The 17,755-nt window shown below is 41.8% G+C and overlaps 3 protein-coding genes and 1 non-coding gene across 5 annotated transcripts in view; 1 reads left to right on the top strand and 3 right to left on the bottom strand.

The window, feature by feature from the left end:
- trmt13 (tRNA methyltransferase 13) overlaps positions 1-6,715 on the top strand; it is a 10,995-nt gene extending 4,280 nt beyond the window's left edge. The window contains exons 2-11 of one of the 2 annotated variants that reach the window (XM_021562135.3): positions 1,606-1,655; positions 1,757-1,823; positions 3,159-3,221; positions 3,439-3,508; positions 3,597-3,703; positions 3,793-3,960; positions 4,084-4,156; positions 4,531-4,605; positions 4,787-5,210; positions 5,353-6,715. In XM_021562135.3, coding sequence (XP_021417810.2) covers positions 1,606-1,655; positions 1,757-1,823; positions 3,159-3,221; positions 3,439-3,508; positions 3,597-3,703; positions 3,793-3,960; positions 4,084-4,156; positions 4,531-4,605; positions 4,787-5,210; positions 5,353-5,527 — 1,272 coding nt within the window. In that variant the 3' untranslated portion in view covers positions 5,528-6,715. Of the gene's footprint in view, positions 1-1,605; positions 1,700-1,756; positions 1,824-3,158; positions 3,222-3,438; positions 3,509-3,596; positions 3,704-3,792; positions 3,961-4,083; positions 4,157-4,530; positions 4,606-4,786; positions 5,211-5,352 lie in introns of both variants that reach the window. The other variant, XM_090189182.1, reaches the window with a different exon arrangement.
- On the bottom strand, positions 4,183-9,325 carry lrrc39 (leucine rich repeat containing 39). Its single transcript, XM_090189254.1, has 9 exons — positions 9,205-9,325; positions 8,635-8,857; positions 8,384-8,489; positions 8,081-8,237; positions 7,724-7,860; positions 7,113-7,258; positions 6,857-7,009; positions 6,426-6,604; positions 4,183-6,034 (listed from the first exon to the last, which is right to left on the bottom strand). Exons 2-9 carry the CDS (start codon positions 8,754-8,756, stop codon positions 5,961-5,963), a joined length of 1,074 nt encoding a protein of 357 aa, XP_090045380.1. The 5' UTR covers positions 8,757-8,857; positions 9,205-9,325; the 3' UTR covers positions 4,183-5,960.
- LOC110489303 (lipoamide acyltransferase component of branched-chain alpha-keto acid dehydrogenase complex, mitochondrial) lies at positions 8,947-17,755 on the bottom strand. Its single transcript, XM_021562052.3, has 11 exons — positions 17,655-17,755; positions 16,887-17,013; positions 16,457-16,532; positions 16,096-16,277; positions 15,730-15,857; positions 14,919-15,171; positions 14,623-14,789; positions 13,784-13,861; positions 13,354-13,545; positions 13,049-13,120; positions 8,947-11,174 (listed from the first exon to the last, which is right to left on the bottom strand). The coding sequence occupies exons 1-11, from the start codon at positions 17,697-17,699 to the stop codon at positions 11,007-11,009; spliced, it is 1,488 nt and encodes a 495-aa protein (XP_021417727.2). The 5' UTR covers positions 17,700-17,755; the 3' UTR covers positions 8,947-11,006.
- Positions 11,277-11,409, bottom strand: LOC118966767 (small nucleolar RNA SNORD94). The gene has a single exon (XR_005053650.2). It is a non-coding gene; the product is annotated as a small nucleolar RNA SNORD94 (small nucleolar RNA).

Here is a 17,755-nt window from a genome sequence, read left to right as displayed (position 1 = left end):
TGCCTTTAAACAGCTTGGAAAATTCCAGAAAAAGATGTCATGGCATTAGAAGCTTCTGATAGGCTAATTGACATCATTTTAAAAAATCAAATAAATGTTATTTGTCACATACACATGGTTAGCAGATGTTAATGCGAGTGTAGCGAAATGCTTGTGCTTCTAGTTCCGACAATGCAGTAATAACCAACGAGTAATCTAACCTAACCATTCTAAAACTACTACCTTATACACACAAGTGTAAAGGGATAAAGAATATGTACATAAAGATATATGAATGAGTGATGGTACAGAACGGCATAGGCAAGATGCAGTAGATGGTATCGAGTACAGTATATACATATGAGATGAGCAATATAGGGTATGTAAACAAAGTGGCATAGTTTAAAGTGGCTAGTGATACATGTATTACATAAAGATGCAGTAGATGATAGCGTACAGTATATACATATGAGATGAAAAATGTAGGGTATGTAAACATTATATTAAGTAGCATTGTTTAAAGTGGCTAGTGATATATATTTTACATCAATTTCCATCAATTCCCATTATTAAAGTGGCTGGAGTTGAGTCAGCCTTGAGATAGAAGCTGTTTTTCAGTCTCTCGGTCCCAGCTTTGATGCACCTGTACTGACCTCGCCTTCTGGATGATAGCGGGGTGAACAGGCAGTGGCTCGGGTGGTTGTTGTCCTTGATGATCTTTATGACCTTCCTGTGACATCGGGTGGTGTAGGTGTCCTGGAGGGCAGGTAGTTTGCCCCCCAGGTGATGCGTTGTGCAGACCTCACTACCCTTTTTTAATGCGAGTATAGTACCTTTTTTTTATGACCGGCCTGATGGAAATGGGAAAGAAATTTGAACTTTCCAAATGTCTACAAAACAAAATATACTAGACAAGGTATCTTTTTGTGTCTGTAAAATGAATTATGCGAGAAATGTTGGTGGAAATGCTTTTATTCGCAAATATGGATATAATAACATATCAAAGTACACTTGGAGTCACGTGATGACTTGTGGTCCTCCTACAACTCGTCTGGAAAGCATGCTGTTTATTAGGATACAGATTAAATCAATTATGATGACCTTCACAGGGTAGTGAAAGTGCAAGGTGATGAGCTTGATTCTCCTTTCTATTAAATATGCAGGGTTTTATTCAGGTGACATGATCATTGATACTAGGCTGCCGTTTGACAAATACAAATATTCTTGCTCTTTTGTCCATAATAATCTCATGATATAGGCTATAGATGCGCTCTAGCCAACCACTCAATACTGTATCTGCATTCTTTTGGCTATAACCAATTTTTATAACAAACATTTTTGTGAGAAAACCATCAGTAGAGTTGAAAATGCGATGAAAACCCATTTAACTTGTATTTGATATTCGGTACATGGAATTTAACTGCAAAAGGTATTTTTATGTGCATTACGTCATCACGCAGAGCCTTTTCTCTGCACGTTTGTACATTTGATGGAAACCTAGCTCATATGTTTTTATGCAGATTTTAGAATATACACATGAAAATCTGTCGCCAATTGGATGAAAACCTAGCTAGTAGGAGTGATATACGTTTCATATTGCAACTTCTCCTCTTGTGCTGTGTTTAGGAAAAGGACTGTGAGAAAAAAAGAATACCATGTCCTCTGGATCCAAAACAGTAAGTTGGCACTTGGGAGAGACAAAATCCCAAATTTTAAAAAGGTAAATTGTACCATTTCAGGAGAACCTCTAAATCTATGATTTCATCTGTCTTTGTAGTACTGTATTCGAAGATCTTTTAGCAAAACATCTGAAGAAGTGCAACTCCAGAGAGAAACCCAAACCCGTAAGTTGAATATACACTGAACAAAAATATAAACGCAACATGTAAAGTGTTGGTCCCATGTTTCATGAGCTGAAATAAAAGATCCCAGAAATTTTTCCAACTCACAAAAAGCTTATTTCTCTCAGATTTTGTGCACAAATCCATTAGTGAGCATTTCTCCTTTGCCAAGATAATTCATCAACCTGACAGGTGTGGCATATCAAGTAGCTGATTAAACAGCATAATCATTACACAGGTGCACCTTGTGCTGGGGACAAAAGACCACTAAAACATGTCGTTTTGTCACACAACACAATGCCACAGATGTCTCAAGTTTTGAGGTAGGGTGTAATTTGCATGCTGACTGCAGGAATGTCCACCAGAGCTGTTGCCAGAGAATTTCATGTTTATTTCCCTACCATAAGCCGCCTCCGACGTTGTTTTAGAGAATTTGTCAGTTGTGAGGCCAACCTGCCTCACAACCGTAACCACGCCAGCCCTAGACCTCCAACATCCGGCTTCTTCACTTGCAGGATTTTCTGAGATGAATTTCTGCACAATTTGTGCTTTTAGTGGGCAAATGCTCACCTTCGATGGCCACTGGTACACTCGAGAAGTGTGCTGTTCATGGATGAATCCCAGTTTCAACTGTACCGGGCAGATGGCGTCGTGTGAGCGAGCTGTTTGCTGATGTCAGTGTTGTGAACAGAGTGCCCCATGTTGGTGGTGAGGTTATGGTATGGGCAGGCGTAAGCTACGGACAACGAACACAATTGCATTTTATTGATGGCAATTTGAATGCTCAGATACCGTGACGAGATCCTGAGGGCCATTGTCGTGCCATTCATCAGCCGCCATCACCTCATGTTTCAGCATGAAAATGCACTGCCCCATGTCGCAAGGAAAAGTACACATTTTCATGGAAGATGAAAATGGCCGTTCTTCCATGGCCTGCATACTTACCAGACATGTCACCGATTGAGCATGTTTGGGATGCTCTGGGTCAACGTGTACAGCAGCGCGTTCCAGTTCCCTCCCATATCCAGCAACTTCACGCAGCAATTGAAGAGGAGTGGGACAACATTCCACAGGCCACAATCAACAGCCTGATCAACTCTATACAAAGAAGATATGTTAAGCTGCATGAGGTGGTCACACTAGATACTGACTGGTTTTCTGATCCATAACCCTACTTTTTTTTTTAAGGTATCTGTGACCAACAGATGCATATCTGTATTCCCCATTTGTTCAGTGTAATTATGAGAATACATACCCAGGTATCTCAAATACATTGGCCTAAATGTCCCTTCTATTAGCCTAAATTGATTAATCTTTCTTTCTCCTATGCAAATGTAGCTGTTCTATGTGCAAGATATTAATGCTGGACCAGCGATTGTTGAGGACACCCCCAAAGATGAGGTAATATCAGACGCATATACATTGACATGAAAGGCCATTTAACATTTGGCTAGTGTTGGAAGCTTAGCTGATTTCAGCATTGAGTCACTAAAGTGACATTATATATGAGAAACTGGGTGTATGTATTATGAGCAGAACCTTAGAAAGATACTGACATTACCTACAATAGAGAGACACCATGATTAAGGCCATACTTACATGATTCACTTTTATTTAGGTACCTTTATCAGATCGCAGCAAAGCAGAGTTGAACCTGCTCATAAAAAAACTGAAGACTGCCGTCAAAGGTAAGCAATACCTACAGCATTCACTGACATGCTGAACATGATTAATCCAATGTGGTGCTTAATGTATGAGCCCCCAATGTTTCTGCAGGGTTCAAATGCAAACATGAAGAAAATATACAATCTCACCCTGCTCTCCATGAAGCTTTGAATGATCCAAGGAATGGGGACTCTGCATTCAAACACCTGAAGCAACAGGTACTTTAATTTAATCTCACATGATTTGCATTTATTTATATACATTAATTTATATTGAAAGATAATGTATGATTTGCCTGTTTTAAAAGGCGTCCCTTTTAGGAAACATGGAGGATTTGCACCTGCTTGGACCTAACAGGTGTTTTGTTGAGTTTGGTGCAGGGAAAGGCAAGCTTTCCCACTGGATCCATGTCGCTCTGAAAGCCTATGACGACATCCATTTCCTGCTTGTGGAAAGATCCAGCGCTCGTTTTAAAGTATAACACCACCTGTTAAGCTATGTTTTATCTTTCAACCCGTTTTTATACATAAAGTGATTTATTTGGCTGTGCACACATCTTCACTGTTAGGTAATTGTCCCCCAATTCATTCTCATTCAGGTAGATGGCAAACACCAGAATTCTGATACCAAATTTGAAAGACTACAAGTGGATATTCAGCACCTTGATTTGCGTAAGTAACTAAATTTAAAAGCCACATTTTAATTTTAATAATATTTATTCACATAAAACAGTCAATCAGTTATCATGTAAAATACGTCATCACATACAGGCACCCTACCCTGTTAGTGTTTTCTGGAGGTGAAGTGGATTAAACTTTTCAACACAGTGAAAGAGATCCCACACCCTCTAAAAATGTACCTGATGAGATCACCCTTCAAACACAAGTTGGCACTGACAAATTGCCTGAGAAGCACACTTATATATTATGAAGATTAGAAGGATTTGTACAGCCAAGTACATAGTTGATTTAAGAATTGAACAAAGCATTAGCAGGCATGTTGAGTTGAGCTTCTCTGAAACCTTTTCCTGTTATTTGCCTTTTAGGTAAAGTTCCTCTCCTCCAAGAAAAGGGACTTCCAGTGGTTGGAGTGGGCAAACACTTGTGTGGCGCAGCAACAGGTAAGACCAGGCACTATATCTCTGAGTACTAGGTCTCACCAGGGGGGAGAAATCTTGTACTGGAATCTTGAATGGTGTTGAATTTTGAAAGGCAACATAGAAGTGGTTCCAAAAAGAATAGTTATTGATTAATGCGTCTTTGAGTCACTCCTTGCTCACTAACCTCCACCGCACTGAATAGACCTTGCTCTTCAATGCCTACTGGGCAGCTCAGAGACTGCGCCCCATGGGATCAAAGATCAGCCACCCAGCAAGCGCTCAAAGCTCCAGCAGCAGCCTGGAGAGTCTACAGGACCGGAGCTTCAGCCCATTCCCAGGGTGGCAGGGGAGACAGCTGCCGGCCAGGAGCTGAGGGTGGGTGGGGTGGCCATCGCCTTGTGCTGCCACCACCGCTGTGACTGGAGGCATTATGTAGGCAAGGAGTTCTTCAAGGAGAAAGGACTAGGTGCCTCTGAGTTCGCTGCCTTCCTGCGCATGTCAAGTTGGGCGACCTGTGGCTCGAGACAAGCAACACAGACCTCTCCACCACAAGGTCAAACTGACCAAACATTTGAGGAAGAGGAGCACGAGGCGACAGAAGAGGCTGAACTAGACAGCTTGGAAGGGTGAGTATTGCCATTGAGCTGTAGAGACATACATTTCACCCATGTTGCATAGTCATTGTAACATAGACTGAAGACCTGTCGTCACATTGTGTCCAACATAAACCTTAATTGCTTCATCTTTTTTCTTCTTCTGTACTATTAGAGTGTTGAATGCTGAGGACCGTGAACACATAGGACGCCTGTGCAAGCTGCTGATTGACCAGGGCAGGGTTCACTTCCTGCAGCAGAAGGGATTTGACTCCCGCCTACTCTACTACACCAGCTCAGATGTTTCTCTAGAAAACGTGTTGCTGACTGCACTTCCCGCCTCGCGGTGAAAAGAAATTCCATTGACAGTGCAACCTGCGCGGTGCACGGGCAGCACAACTCTCTATTTTGAGCAGTGCTATTTATATAGATACTTTCCCTCTTTTTTTCTTAAGCCCAAGAAAGCAAGAAACCTGTTTGCAGTTACAGAAAACATTACACTGGCAACAGAAGAAAACAGACTGTTAACAAGGCAAAAAGCTCAACATAGCAGACAAGACTATGGTTGGAGTCAATTCCATTTAAAGTTTAGTCATTTAATTTTTGTAAATTTATTTTTAAAATGTCCAGGAAATTAAGTGGATTTGACCCCAATGTTGGACAAGTTAGATTTCCCAAAAAGAGAAAGAAATGCTCAGAAGGACATGCTTGACAAGACCAGGCAGTCACCAACAGACAAGGCAGGAACCGACAGAGGCCAACATGAATGACTGCTACAGTAGGTCACAGTAACGGTGCAGATTCTGCCACAGCTTCAAGGGTCACATTTAGTTCTGAGGTGTAGTTTGACTCAGGTGCTGAAACAGACATTTCAAAAGGACAGTATCATTAAAGAGCAATTCCGGGGGTCTACAAAAATGCAAATACCTTTTGGCACGATTTGTTCCAGGAACAATTAGTAATATCCCTCATAAATATTCATAGTAGTCAGCAAATGACAACGTGTCTTGGAAGCTAGCTAGTGAGTCAAACTGCACTAGATGGCACCATACAGAACGTAACGTTAGGTGGATGAGTTGAGGACTTTTCTCACCTCTTGGGACTCGGAGTGGTACCGTTAGCTTGTTTGCCTACTTTGTTTTTCTGCGTGGATTAAACTGGAATAAACTTTTCAATAATATGTCAGCTTACCCTGCTATTAGTCAACAGATCACCATACAGTTCAAGTACATATTTGTTGGTACATACGATTTACACGATGCATATTTAGCATGGCGTTAACTCTTTTCCGTGCCTCCTGGCAGTAGACGCGCATGAAATCTCGGCCAAACATCTCTCTGTCATCCTCTTCCTCATCCTCAGATTTCTTTGGGGCAGCAGGCAGCTCCACTTCATATGTTAGAGGGTTGTCTCTGAAATTCACAAACCTGCAAGTATAGCGAACATGATGAATGAAGATTAATTTGTTTTGATATAAAATACATTGATGGAAATCTTTTGCTAGTTTTAATATGAATATAAAGCTTTTGTAAATACAATTAATGACTCCTGGCTTACATATTTGTTTACCCGCTTTTATTAGGTTAATTGTTGCCGATCTGGGCCAATACATTTGTTTGTCTACAGTCCACTCATCCCCAAAACAACCAATAGCTCCCACCCCTAGACATGGCACTCACCTGAGGTTGTTCATGTCCTCCATCATTGAGGGAATGTCATGTAGCTTATTGTTGCTAAGCACCAGCGTGTCCAGGCTTCGCATGTAACATATGTTGTCAGGCAGGAACTCTAGTTCGTTCCTCTGCAGCCACATAGTATGCAGGTTCTCCATTCTGGACAGAGCAAGCACATATGTATGTAGTTTATTTCTCTAGTGTATTTCTATCGATATGCTGTGCTTGGAAGTATGGTTATGGTATATGTGTGTAAGCCTACCTGTGGATGTCATGTGGTAAGCTCTGCAGCCGATTTCCACCCATATCCAACCATTCCAGGGCAGGCAGACTCACCACACTCTCTGGGATCTCTGTGAACTGGTTCATGGAGAGATCCAAGTGGCAAAGCTTCTTCAGGTTGCTAATCTGATTACAACAGAACAGGAAATTAGCACAGTGAGGGACAAGCACATGAATCATCATGTACCTAGAAGGTTCCAATAAAGGAATATTTATTTTTAAAAATATAGATTTTTTTAAAAAAACACTACTTCATATTCATCATCTCCAGCACCACCCCAACATCAACATATGTGAAAATGGCACATTTCTATATTTTGTAGTAAAAAAATTGAAAAGGATAAGCGTTTCCAATGACATCAACAAATTAGTAGGCAATGCCTACTCACAACTGGTCAAAATCACACGATGCACACCGATGATGTCATTGGAAATACTTAAATTCCTATATCCTTTTTATTACAAAACATAAAAAAGCACACTTTTCACATATGTTGATGGTGGGGTGGTGCTGGAGAGAATGAATATGAAGTTGAAAAAGGGTTTCGTTTCCCTTTAACGTTAAACCAACAATCATGCCATGTTGGGTACCTCTGAAGGCAGCTCGTCAAGGTCCCTGTTCATTGCCAGCTCCAGTTTCTCCAGGTTCTCACAACAGCCCAGTTCTTCTGGAACACTTTGCACTCTATTGTAGCTCACCAGCAGCTCCCTTAGCCTGGTCAGTTTACCTAGAGAGAGAAAGCTACACAGTAGGTAATGTGTTCTGACATGAAGCACTAGTCATCACGCACTGGACACAGATGTCAATTCAATGTCTATTCCATGTTGGTTCAACATACTTTCAATGAAATTATGTGGACACTACGTTGATTCAACCAGTGTGTGCCCAGTGGGCAGCGCCTGTGATACATTCATTGAGGGGATGTTACATGTAACTGGTTTACTGACCAATTTCTTTTGGGATCTCTGTGATGGCATTTCGGGACAGATCAAGAACAAGCAGATTCTCAAAGCTGGAAACGAAGCGGGGGATTGTCTGTAGTCCAACCCTGTGAAGCTGCCACTCCATGAGTTGAGGAAAGTGAACCAAGGCTCGAGGCAAAGTCTGTCAAAGAAGAGTATTCAACATAAAAAAAGATTATCTGGTGCTATGCTTGTCAATTTTCACCAAAAGTAGAGTTTGTCATCAAAATAGAACAGCAAGTGTTTTTACACAATCATACGGCATAGAGTTAAGATGACGGAAGGTACCTTCCATTCTTCTTTCTCTATCCTTAAAATGACACGTCCTTCCTCTGTCACCACCTTCTCTTTCAGCTTGGCCAATATAATCCGATCTTCCCAGTTATGTCTCACCCTTTGGTATAGATGTAGAGCAATACGTCATAGACAGGTCCAAGTTATCTCAGTGGGTTTGGTCTCATTCACTTTCAATTAAGCCTATTGGCTTACCCATGGGTATTAAATATTCAATAAAATGATGAAGGATAAATATCACTCACCTACCTACACCGGCCCTTTGTTCTTGTTGCTTCTGCAGATCTTGTTTCGTTTTCTTAATTCTAGTCTCCCAAAGGGACTTGATAGAGCTGACGGAGCCACTGCACACTGCCACCCCGGTCATGGTGACCCTACACCAACTGTTCAAACAGCTCCCAAAACAGTCAACTCAAAACAGGACTGGAGTCTGGTTGATCACTGCTTCCCTTAATTAGCTGGACAGAGCTAGACAAGGACAGATGCAGGAAATTCTCTGCTCAGATTTCTTCACTGCAGAAGGAAACTCACTCATAATGATGATTGATAACATAAGATTATGTAGCCTGTTTTTTATTTGGATCTTCATTCATCTTCCATATCAAGAGGAGATTACTCTTTCACATAATTGACAAAAATGATTAAATACATCTGTCACACCAAATAGACTGTAAAGTTCAAGGAAGCACTATCACAATGTGCAAGTTCAAAACCGATTGGAGCACAGCTGTAGTAGTCCTGTAAGAAATGGTAAAATAGTACTTTCTAGATTGGACAAATTTGCTTCAAGAAAACTCTTGTAATAAATTCCTCACAAATCTCTTCAGTGTATTCCATTGTGTTGATGGAATAATAACTTCTTTGCTTTGAAAATCTTGTAACAGAGTAGCAATAGACCTCGTCCCATGTCTGTCAGTGGTGATGAAACGTGACCCTAGAGGAGGTCTAATTTTAGTCAGGGGTAGAACACTGAAAATAGTGTTGGTGGTCACATGCTAAACTTGGCACATGGACCTCTGTCTCCCCTGACAACACATACCTTCAGGAGACGGTAGAAAGAATAGAGTGAAATAGTTTGTGGTGGAAAACCTTCAATGTCCATGCAACATGTTTGTCCTCTGTTTAACAGGGAGTGAAATAAGAGTAATTTAGGATCAGCTCTATTTGTTTCAAAATCCGAAAGACAGACTAAAAGATTGAGCTATGGTCAATGGAAAGATGGTTACATTTTAAATAGACTGTAGGCCTATGTGATCTATAGACCTTTTAATAGCCATAAATAAATACTGGAAATGTTCAACCTGTACTTCTCTCCATGCTTTACTTTCAGGTTTGGTGACAACTTTTCAGTTCCTATAGATAAGGGCAGTCAAACTCATTCCATGGAGGGCCTAGTGCAAGGTTCGGACCAAATTTGCACCACCCCCCCCAAAAAAAAATTATTTCATTATTGTTGGACAAAAAATACTCTAAAAACATGCAATAAAGCATTTATTGAAATTGACAGATTTCCTTATGTACGGTAACTCAGTAAAATCTTTGAAATTGTTACATTTATATTTTTGTTCAGTATAGTTGATCCCTGTCCTAGTGTCTGCTGTTTTTTTCCTTTCAATGAAAACCTAGGGCTCTGTTCAATCTGTATTGATGAAACGTTACAGAAACTAAGGTCATTTCCAAATTGAGCTGACATACATAGCTGTAGATTGATTAAGAGAACCCGCAGACCGTCTGCCCTTCGTGGAATGAGATTGACACGTGATATAGATAAATGAAAGGCTTTATTTTGCCAAAATAATGAGCTTCACGAGTCTTGGGGAACATATAATGCACAACACTGGGTGTTCACTTCCAACCATAACTTTATACTTTCTTTTTAAAGCAATACATTATCTGACAGCAATAAAAGCAGATACTGCTTTTCTAGAAAAGCAGCAACTGTAACAGATAAATTGATCAAACTAACAATTGTGGAGCTATTGTAGGAGCCTTATGTCCACTCATAGCAGATGTGTACACTCACAAGTGCATGTTGTGCAATGATGCTTTTCAAGGGGAATCACTAAATCACACATTCTCTTGAAAAGAGCTTTCTAGTGTTGCTGTGGGAATGTGTGGGGCCATAAAAAAAAATTAAAAAGGCCTTGCACCTTTAAGGTTATTCCCTGGTTTCGGCACCAATACCCTTAAAGGTGCAGGGCCTTTTTTTACAGAGCCATACAGTATTTCAGAAATAGAGCAGGTTTGTTTTCCAAAATTCAGCTCTTCAGCAAAAAGCGCTACTGTTCCTAACCATCCTATGTCAGTAAGGCAACCGGAAGAGAGAAATAAAACTAAGGCCACACACAAAGATAAAACAGCCTGCAACTAGATATTAGTTTCACAATGTTGAGTAGTAGGTAACTTGTAGTGTCTGTGGCATGTGCAGCCATTCATATTCTGAGAAAGAAAGGTTTTGGAAGGCCAAGGAGGCGGGAGCAGTATGGGGACCAGTAACACCCAGTCAATGTGACTACCCAGAGAGTCAGAGTACAGTAGACCATTTTCACATAATCATGGTGACTGGTTTTGCGTCGCAGAGCTCCATCCAGAGGAGGCCGTCCAGGGTGCCGCAGGCTCATTTTAGGTCCAGGACCATTGATGCTGGGTTCTCCAGGTAGTCCCTCCACAGGTTCGAGAACCGCGCCATTGTGGCCCCGTCGATGATCCGGTGGTCTGCCGACCAGCTGACATTCATGATGTGAGCTTTCACCACCTCGTCCCTTGAGTTAAACCTCGGCAGGACCTGAAAGGGGCATGAACATGTCAGGAGACTATTATTCATAAAGCAATCAAGACATACATAACCACCAAATAAATATAATGTAACAAGTACAAAGAGAGTCATGAGGCTCAGTCAGTCGTCTGTATCGTGTCTGCACCTCCCAGTCAGCCAGACACATACCCACTGAGCTAAGAACCAACACTCAGCTCCCATTATCAGCCGAGTTCCGTACCCCTGTGCTTCTCACCATAGCCATCATGGACAACATAGAGTTGAAGTTCGAAGTTTACATACTCTTAGGTTGGAGTCATTAAAACTCGTTTTTCAACCACTCCACAAATTTCTTGTTAAACTATAGTTTTGGTAAGTCGGTTAGGACATCTACTTTGTGCATGACAAGTCATTTTTCCAACAATTGTTAACAGATTATTTCCCTTATAATTCAATGTATCACAATGCCAGTGGGTCAGAAGTTTACAAACACTAAGTTGACTGTGTCTTTAAACAGCTTGCAAAATTCCAGAAAATGTCATGGCTTTAGAAGCTTCTGATCGGCTAATTGACATAATTTGAGTCATTTGAAGGTAGGCCTTGAAATACATCCACAGGTACATCTTCAAACTCAGTGCCTCTTTGCTTGACATCATAGTAAAAATCAAAAGAAATCAGCCAAGACCTCAGCCAAGAAAAAGTTGTAGACCTCCACAAGTCTGGTTCATCCTTGGGAGCAATTTCATCTGTACAAACAATAGTATGCAAGTATAAACACCATGGGACCACACAGCCGTCATACCGCTCAGGAAGGAGACGCATTCTGTCTCCTAGAGATGAAAGTACTTTCATGCGAAAAGTGCAAATCAATCCCAGAACAACAGCAAAGGACCCTGTGAAGATCTGGAGGAGACAGGTACAAAAGTATCTATAGCCACGGTAAAACAAGTCCTATATCGACATAACCTGAAAGGCCGCTCAGCAAGGAAGAAGCCACAGCTCCAAAACCACCATAAAAAAGCCAGATTACAGTTTGCAACTGCACATGGGGACAAAGATCGTACTTTTTGAAGAAATGTCTTCTGGTCTGATGAAACAAAAATAGAACTGTTTGGCCATAATGACCATTGTTATGTTTGGAGGAAAAAAGGGGAGGCTTGCAAGCAGAAGAACACCATCCCAACCGTGAAGTACGGGGGTGGCAGCATCATGTTGTGGGGGTGCTTTGCTGCAGGAGGGACTGGTGCACTTCACAAAATAGATTGCATCATGAGGGAAAATTATGTGGCTGTATTGAAGCAACATCTCAAGACATCAGTCAGGAAGTTGAAGCTTGGTCGCAAATGGGTCTTCCAAATGGACAATGACCCCAAGCATACTTCCAAAGTTGTGGCAAAATGGCTTAAGGACAACAAAGTCAAGGTATTGGAGTGGTCATCACAAAGCCTCAATCCCATAGAAGAATTGTGGGCAGAACTGAAAAAGCGTGTGCGAGCAAGGAGGCCGACAAACCTGACTCAGTTACACCAGCTCTGTCAGGAGGAATGGGCCAACATTCACCCAACTTATTTTGGGAAGTTTGTGGAAGGCTACCCGGAACATTTGATCCAAGTTAAACAATTAAAAGGCAATGCTACCAAATACTAATTGAGTATGTAAACTTCTGAGCCACTGGGAATGTGATTAAAGAAATAAAAGCTGAAATAAATCATTCGCTCTGCTATTATTCTGACATTACACATTCTTAAAATAAAGTGGTGATCCTAACTGACCTAAAACAGGGAATTTTTACTGGGATTAAATGTTAGGAATTGTGGACCACCGAGTTTAAATGTATTTGGCTAAGGTGTATGTAAACTTCCGACTTCAACTGTAGCTGATAAAGTCATTTAGGATTCACAAACCTGGATCTTTCCCAGAGCGCCAATCGCCACCTCAGGAGGCAAAATCACTGGCTTTGCATACGTGCCTCCAATCTGATTCAAGGGAATACACAGATACATGACATGTAAATACTGAACAAGCGACCCATGCAAGCATAGGAAACAAATAATGCAGTAGCTAGCAGTCAATTACTATTCAAGTAAGCATTGCTAGATGAATACCACAAAGCCCAACCAGTTTGATTTATCAGTATTACTTATCAAGCGCATCCTCCCAGCTTTAGCATTAGTTTCTCCCAAGGCTCCCAAACCCCACCCCCTCTCACCGAGCCGATGTTGGAGAGGGTGAAGGTGCCTCCTGTGAGGTCGGCCGTGCCCAGCTGGCCCGTGGCGCCCAGAGTCTGCATGCGGTTGAGCTCCACGGCAATCTCAAACACACTCAGCATCTGCACATTCTTCACATTGGGTACCAGCAGACCCCGGCTCGTGTCCATGGCCAGGCCAATGTTGTGGGACACCTGGTGGAGGAGACGAAAAAGAAGCTGACCCAGTTTGGGTTCTCAATCTTTTCGACGGGGGGGGGGGTCTGAGAAGTTTAAACACTCTTCATGTTAATGATTCCTTCTATTTCTACCGTCCAGAATTGTGCTCGCCGTGATCAAGCACAAATATACCATTTATTTGAATATTTTGATGCATCATTATCTATAATAACACTGCAATATCTAGAGCTGGGGGACCTTCCGGCAACCTTACCTTGTAGGTGATGTTCTGAACAGCCTCATCCACCGAGGCGTTGAGGATGGGGAAACGGAGTAGGCCCAGAGAAGCAGCCTGCTCAAACAGACAAGATATTTATCACCATCACAGCAAACAGACTACTATTTTTCCAAATCCTCCAACATAGTCCTTTTGGTATGGTATGGGGCGGCAGGTAGTCGTGGTTAGAGCGTTGGACTAGTAACCGGAAGGTTGCAAGATCAAATCCCTGAGCTGACAAGGTAAAAATCTGTCGTTCTGCCCCTGAACAAGACAGTTAACCCACTGTTCCTAGGACGTCATTGAAAATAAGAATTTGTTCTTAATGGATTGCCTAGTTAAATAAACTTTTAAAAATGGCATGATGCGTCCCACTGCATCATGAGACTTATGACACCTGTTGCAGTGAGGTTGCTCTCCAGTCATAACAGAAGCCATAAATACCAAATAAAGTGATATAGTGCCACCTTGCCACCACACTATAACACTTTATTTGGCATGATTGTTATGACATTGAAATTAGTGTTATAAGCTCATGTCAATTTATGACCACCCATGCCAAATGACATATTATTATTATTATTATTATTATTATGACAAATTAAATGGCTTCTGTTATGACTGGAGAGCAACCTCACTGCAATAAGTCTCATGGTGCAGTGGGATGCATCATGTCATTTTTAACATTTTATTTAACTAGGCAAGTCCGTTAAGAACAAATTCTTATTTTCAATGATGGCCTAGGAACAGTGGGTTAACTGCCTTGTTCAGGGGCAGCTGGACACCCAAATGTCACCTCACAACATCATTATATTATGTCAGGAGTCAAAGTTCACCTTGATGAAGAAGGGCATGTAGCTGAGCTTGACACCACGAGCCTCTGACAGGCCCTTCAGCTCCTTGCGCAGCTGTACCAGCCTGGTCAGGTTCACCTCATCACAGTACCCAAAGTGGGGAATTTTCAAGGCGGCAGTCATGGTCTTTACCATCGCTTTGTGGAAACCTGGTAGTTCCAAGGAATACAATGGGAAAAGGGATCACCCATAATGATTATTATCTGAATCAGAGATGTATCCCAGAAAGCAAATACATTTATTGGAAGCATTAACCATCTCTGTAAAACTGCCTCTACCTTTCAGGGGCTCAGTGCTGTCCGTGCCCGAGAAGACAGGCCTGGAGATTGCAGGGAGCGGAACACTTGGTGGGAACTTCGCCTTGGGCTTGACACCCGAAGAGGGGGCGGATGCTGTGGGAAGTGGAGGCTGAATCTCGTGGAATGGGGTCAGGGGTAAGATGGCCCCTGTCTGTTTGGCCAGGAAGTTGAGGATGTCCTCTTTGAGGATCCGTCCGTCTCTCCCCGTTCCGACCACTTCACTCAGCTTTATCTGAAAAGGAGTAACGAGACAGACAGGTGAACATGAGGTAAAGGAATAATGGGGAGTGACAATGAGGTAAAAGGACAGACAGGTGGACATTAGTGTGGTGGGGGTCGATACAATTACATATCACAATGTTATTTATTTGTTTTATATATATTTTTACTGTAGATAGCTGTAGATAGCGCTAGTCGGCTGCACCTGCGCCAAAACTGCGGTATTTTCCTACCTATAACTTGTGGTCGATCTTCTTTTTAAACAGTGAGACACCATGTTTTCAGCACTTATTTTCCTGACTGATCAAAACTCATTTTCTCATGCTCTCTTGTCTCTCTGTAGTAGAACATATAGTGAGCAATATGTTTGGAACATCATATTGCAATACATATCAGCACCTCGGTATCGTGATAACATCATATGGTCCCTGGCAATTCCCAGCCCTAGTGGACATCAACAAAATCCTGCACACCCATTAGCTCTCTAGGATGAGCATTGGTACCACTGGTTAAAGGGGCAGTGAGCTGCTATACTTTGTGTTGACAGTGTGTGTATGTTTTAATAACTCACATTGTTCTCCATAGCTAAACGACGGACTGCAGGGGTGGCCTGGGTCTTGTGTCCCTTGATTTCCTGGTGTGTGTGCTCATCGTGTGACATTGCCGGGGTCTCCACAACATCCTCCTCATGGGCCACCTCTGAAAGATCGACCACAAAGTCACCATCAACCAATGGGAGTCAATGTTGTTTTCGGACTTCCAGATATTCTGTTGTGTTTCTACATTTGTATTTTTATGATGAACGGTAATATAAAAAGGTAAAGGAAATGGCTTCAAGGTTTCCAGTTCCAACTGTTCTGAAAATGTTCACTGTCAGCGACTTCATAGATAAGAAGTTGGGAGATTCCCATTACTCTAGTGTTGGTGCCCTACCTACCCGGACCGGACTCTGTCTCGATATCCACCAGTGCTGTGCCCACTAAGGCTGTAGCATCCACCTCATAGTAGAGCTTTTTAATGACACCGTCATAGCGACTTGTGATGGTAACAGATGCCTTGTCACTCTGTACCTCACAGATGCTGTCAAACTGAGACACCTTGTCTCCCTCCTTTACATACCTATGGGAAGAGAAAGAGACATTGAACCCTAACAAAATATGTATCTTGGAGCAGCAAATCTTGGAGCAGCAAAGCCCTGTAATAATTGAACTTGTGTGCCTTCTAGTGGCAACTCTTATAAAAACCTAATTCATAAAAAAGTGGTGCTCACATCGGTGTACCATATTTCGAAAACATACCATTCCTTCACCGTCACCTCCATGATGCCCTCACCAATATCTGAAAGTTTGAATGGCAGAATTGGTCCTGGTGTGACTGTAAAAAGAACAAGTGATCATTAAACAACATGAATTCTTTAGCCTATAACTTCCACATAGCCTTATGTCTATGACATATGTTGTAATAAAACTGAATTATTTAAAATAAAATATTTTTTACATAATTTGAACCTGTAAGATTGATTGTTTACAGCCTGTGTGTACACTGTCAACAGCGTTCTTCCTTATTGGGCTAGTTCGCTTTGAATGGTACAATGCCCGGGTGGTTGGAGATTTAATTTAAGGACCAAGGGAATGGTCTAAAAAAAAGCAAACCCACCCCCCAGCACCGGGCCCTGCAAAAAGAGCACGCCTCAGTTGGAATATACTGTTAGTGCAGAAGCCTACTCACCATAACTTGTGCGAAAAAACCTAGTGCTGCACAGCTGAGGGATGAAGACAGAGTGGGGATGGAGGGTGTAGTCTGGTCGGCCAGTTTGGACCCTGGAGCAGCAACGCTTGTGCCGGTGTTCCAAAATCTGGGATGATAAACATTGACAATAAAGAGATCCATGTCATTACCATTCATTTGATGGGGTTGGGCACTGCTCGCTACTTCTATACACAGCATCTTTAGTTATTATATAGCATGACTGTTGGGTAGCTATCAAAAGTTAACTTGCTTTGCATCTAGTTATTTATCATCTAACCAATCTAACATCCAACAAAGTTAAATCGTCAATCCCAAAGTGTTGTAGCCATTCATGGCTAAATTGTTTATCAAAGTTACTTTAGCTAACGTTAACTGGAAACTTGTTGAAAAAGACATTGTAACCATTGGCATTCATGTTCAATTCTGTCATCACACACAACGTCAAAAGTTTGAGTCAATTTGTTGGCTAGCTACATATTTTGGCTAGTAGTAGCGAGCAGATTGCTTTGTATTGACAAAAAATGCTATGTCGAAACATTTCATTTCAATCCCACCGTAGTGTAGACTAGTTAACTAACGTTTAGCCATTCAGCTAGGTAGCTTGTTTGCTAGCAGCTGCATGGGTAAAGTCTCTAGATTGAGGTATAGTGGCAGGTTTTCTAAACGTATGATACTTGTGCATCATCATCTGCTTATGCAAAGCTTTCAGGTGGGGATTAACATTTGGAAAAACTCAAACAAACATACCAAGCGTCTCATAAATGTGAATGAGCCTCTAGTAAATGCCGCCATCTTTGTTTCGTTCGGATCTGACGAACAATGCCCACCCCTTTCAATGGCCAATCGGA

This window comes from Oncorhynchus mykiss, chromosome 1, assembly GCF_057628025.1.
Source record: "Oncorhynchus mykiss isolate SJ-2025 chromosome 1, ASM5762802v1, whole genome shotgun sequence".
Taxonomy (NCBI): domain Eukaryota; kingdom Metazoa; phylum Chordata; class Actinopteri; order Salmoniformes; family Salmonidae; genus Oncorhynchus; species Oncorhynchus mykiss.
Note: the sequence above shows the minus strand (reverse complement) of the source record. Positions and strands in the feature narration are given on the sequence as shown.

Excerpts from the sequence above, each read along its gene's own strand:
- lrrc39 (XM_090189254.1), bottom strand. The coding sequence starts at position 8,756 with ATGACCGGGGTGGCAGTGTGCAGTGGCTCCGTCAGCTCTATCAAGTCC. Across the intron at positions 8,238-8,383 it reads TAGAGAAAGAAGAATGGAAG|ACTTTGCCTCGAGCCTTGGT; the intron begins GTACCTTCCGTC and ends CTTCTTTGACAG. Across the intron at positions 7,010-7,112 it reads TTACCACATGACATCCACAG|AATGGAGAACCTGCATACTA; the intron begins GTAGGCTTACAC and ends TGCTCTGTCCAG.
- LOC110489303 (XM_021562052.3), bottom strand. The coding sequence starts at position 17,699 with ATGGCGGCATTTACTAGAGGCTCATTCACATTTATGAGACGCTTG. Across the intron at positions 17,014-17,654 it reads TCACATTTATGAGACGCTTG|ATTTTGGAACACCGGCACAA; the intron begins GTATGTTTGTTT and ends TTATCATCCCAG. Across the intron at positions 11,175-13,048 it reads GCGCTCTGGGAAAGATCCAG|GTCCTGCCGAGGTTTAACTC; the intron begins GTTTGTGAATCC and ends TGCCCCTTTCAG.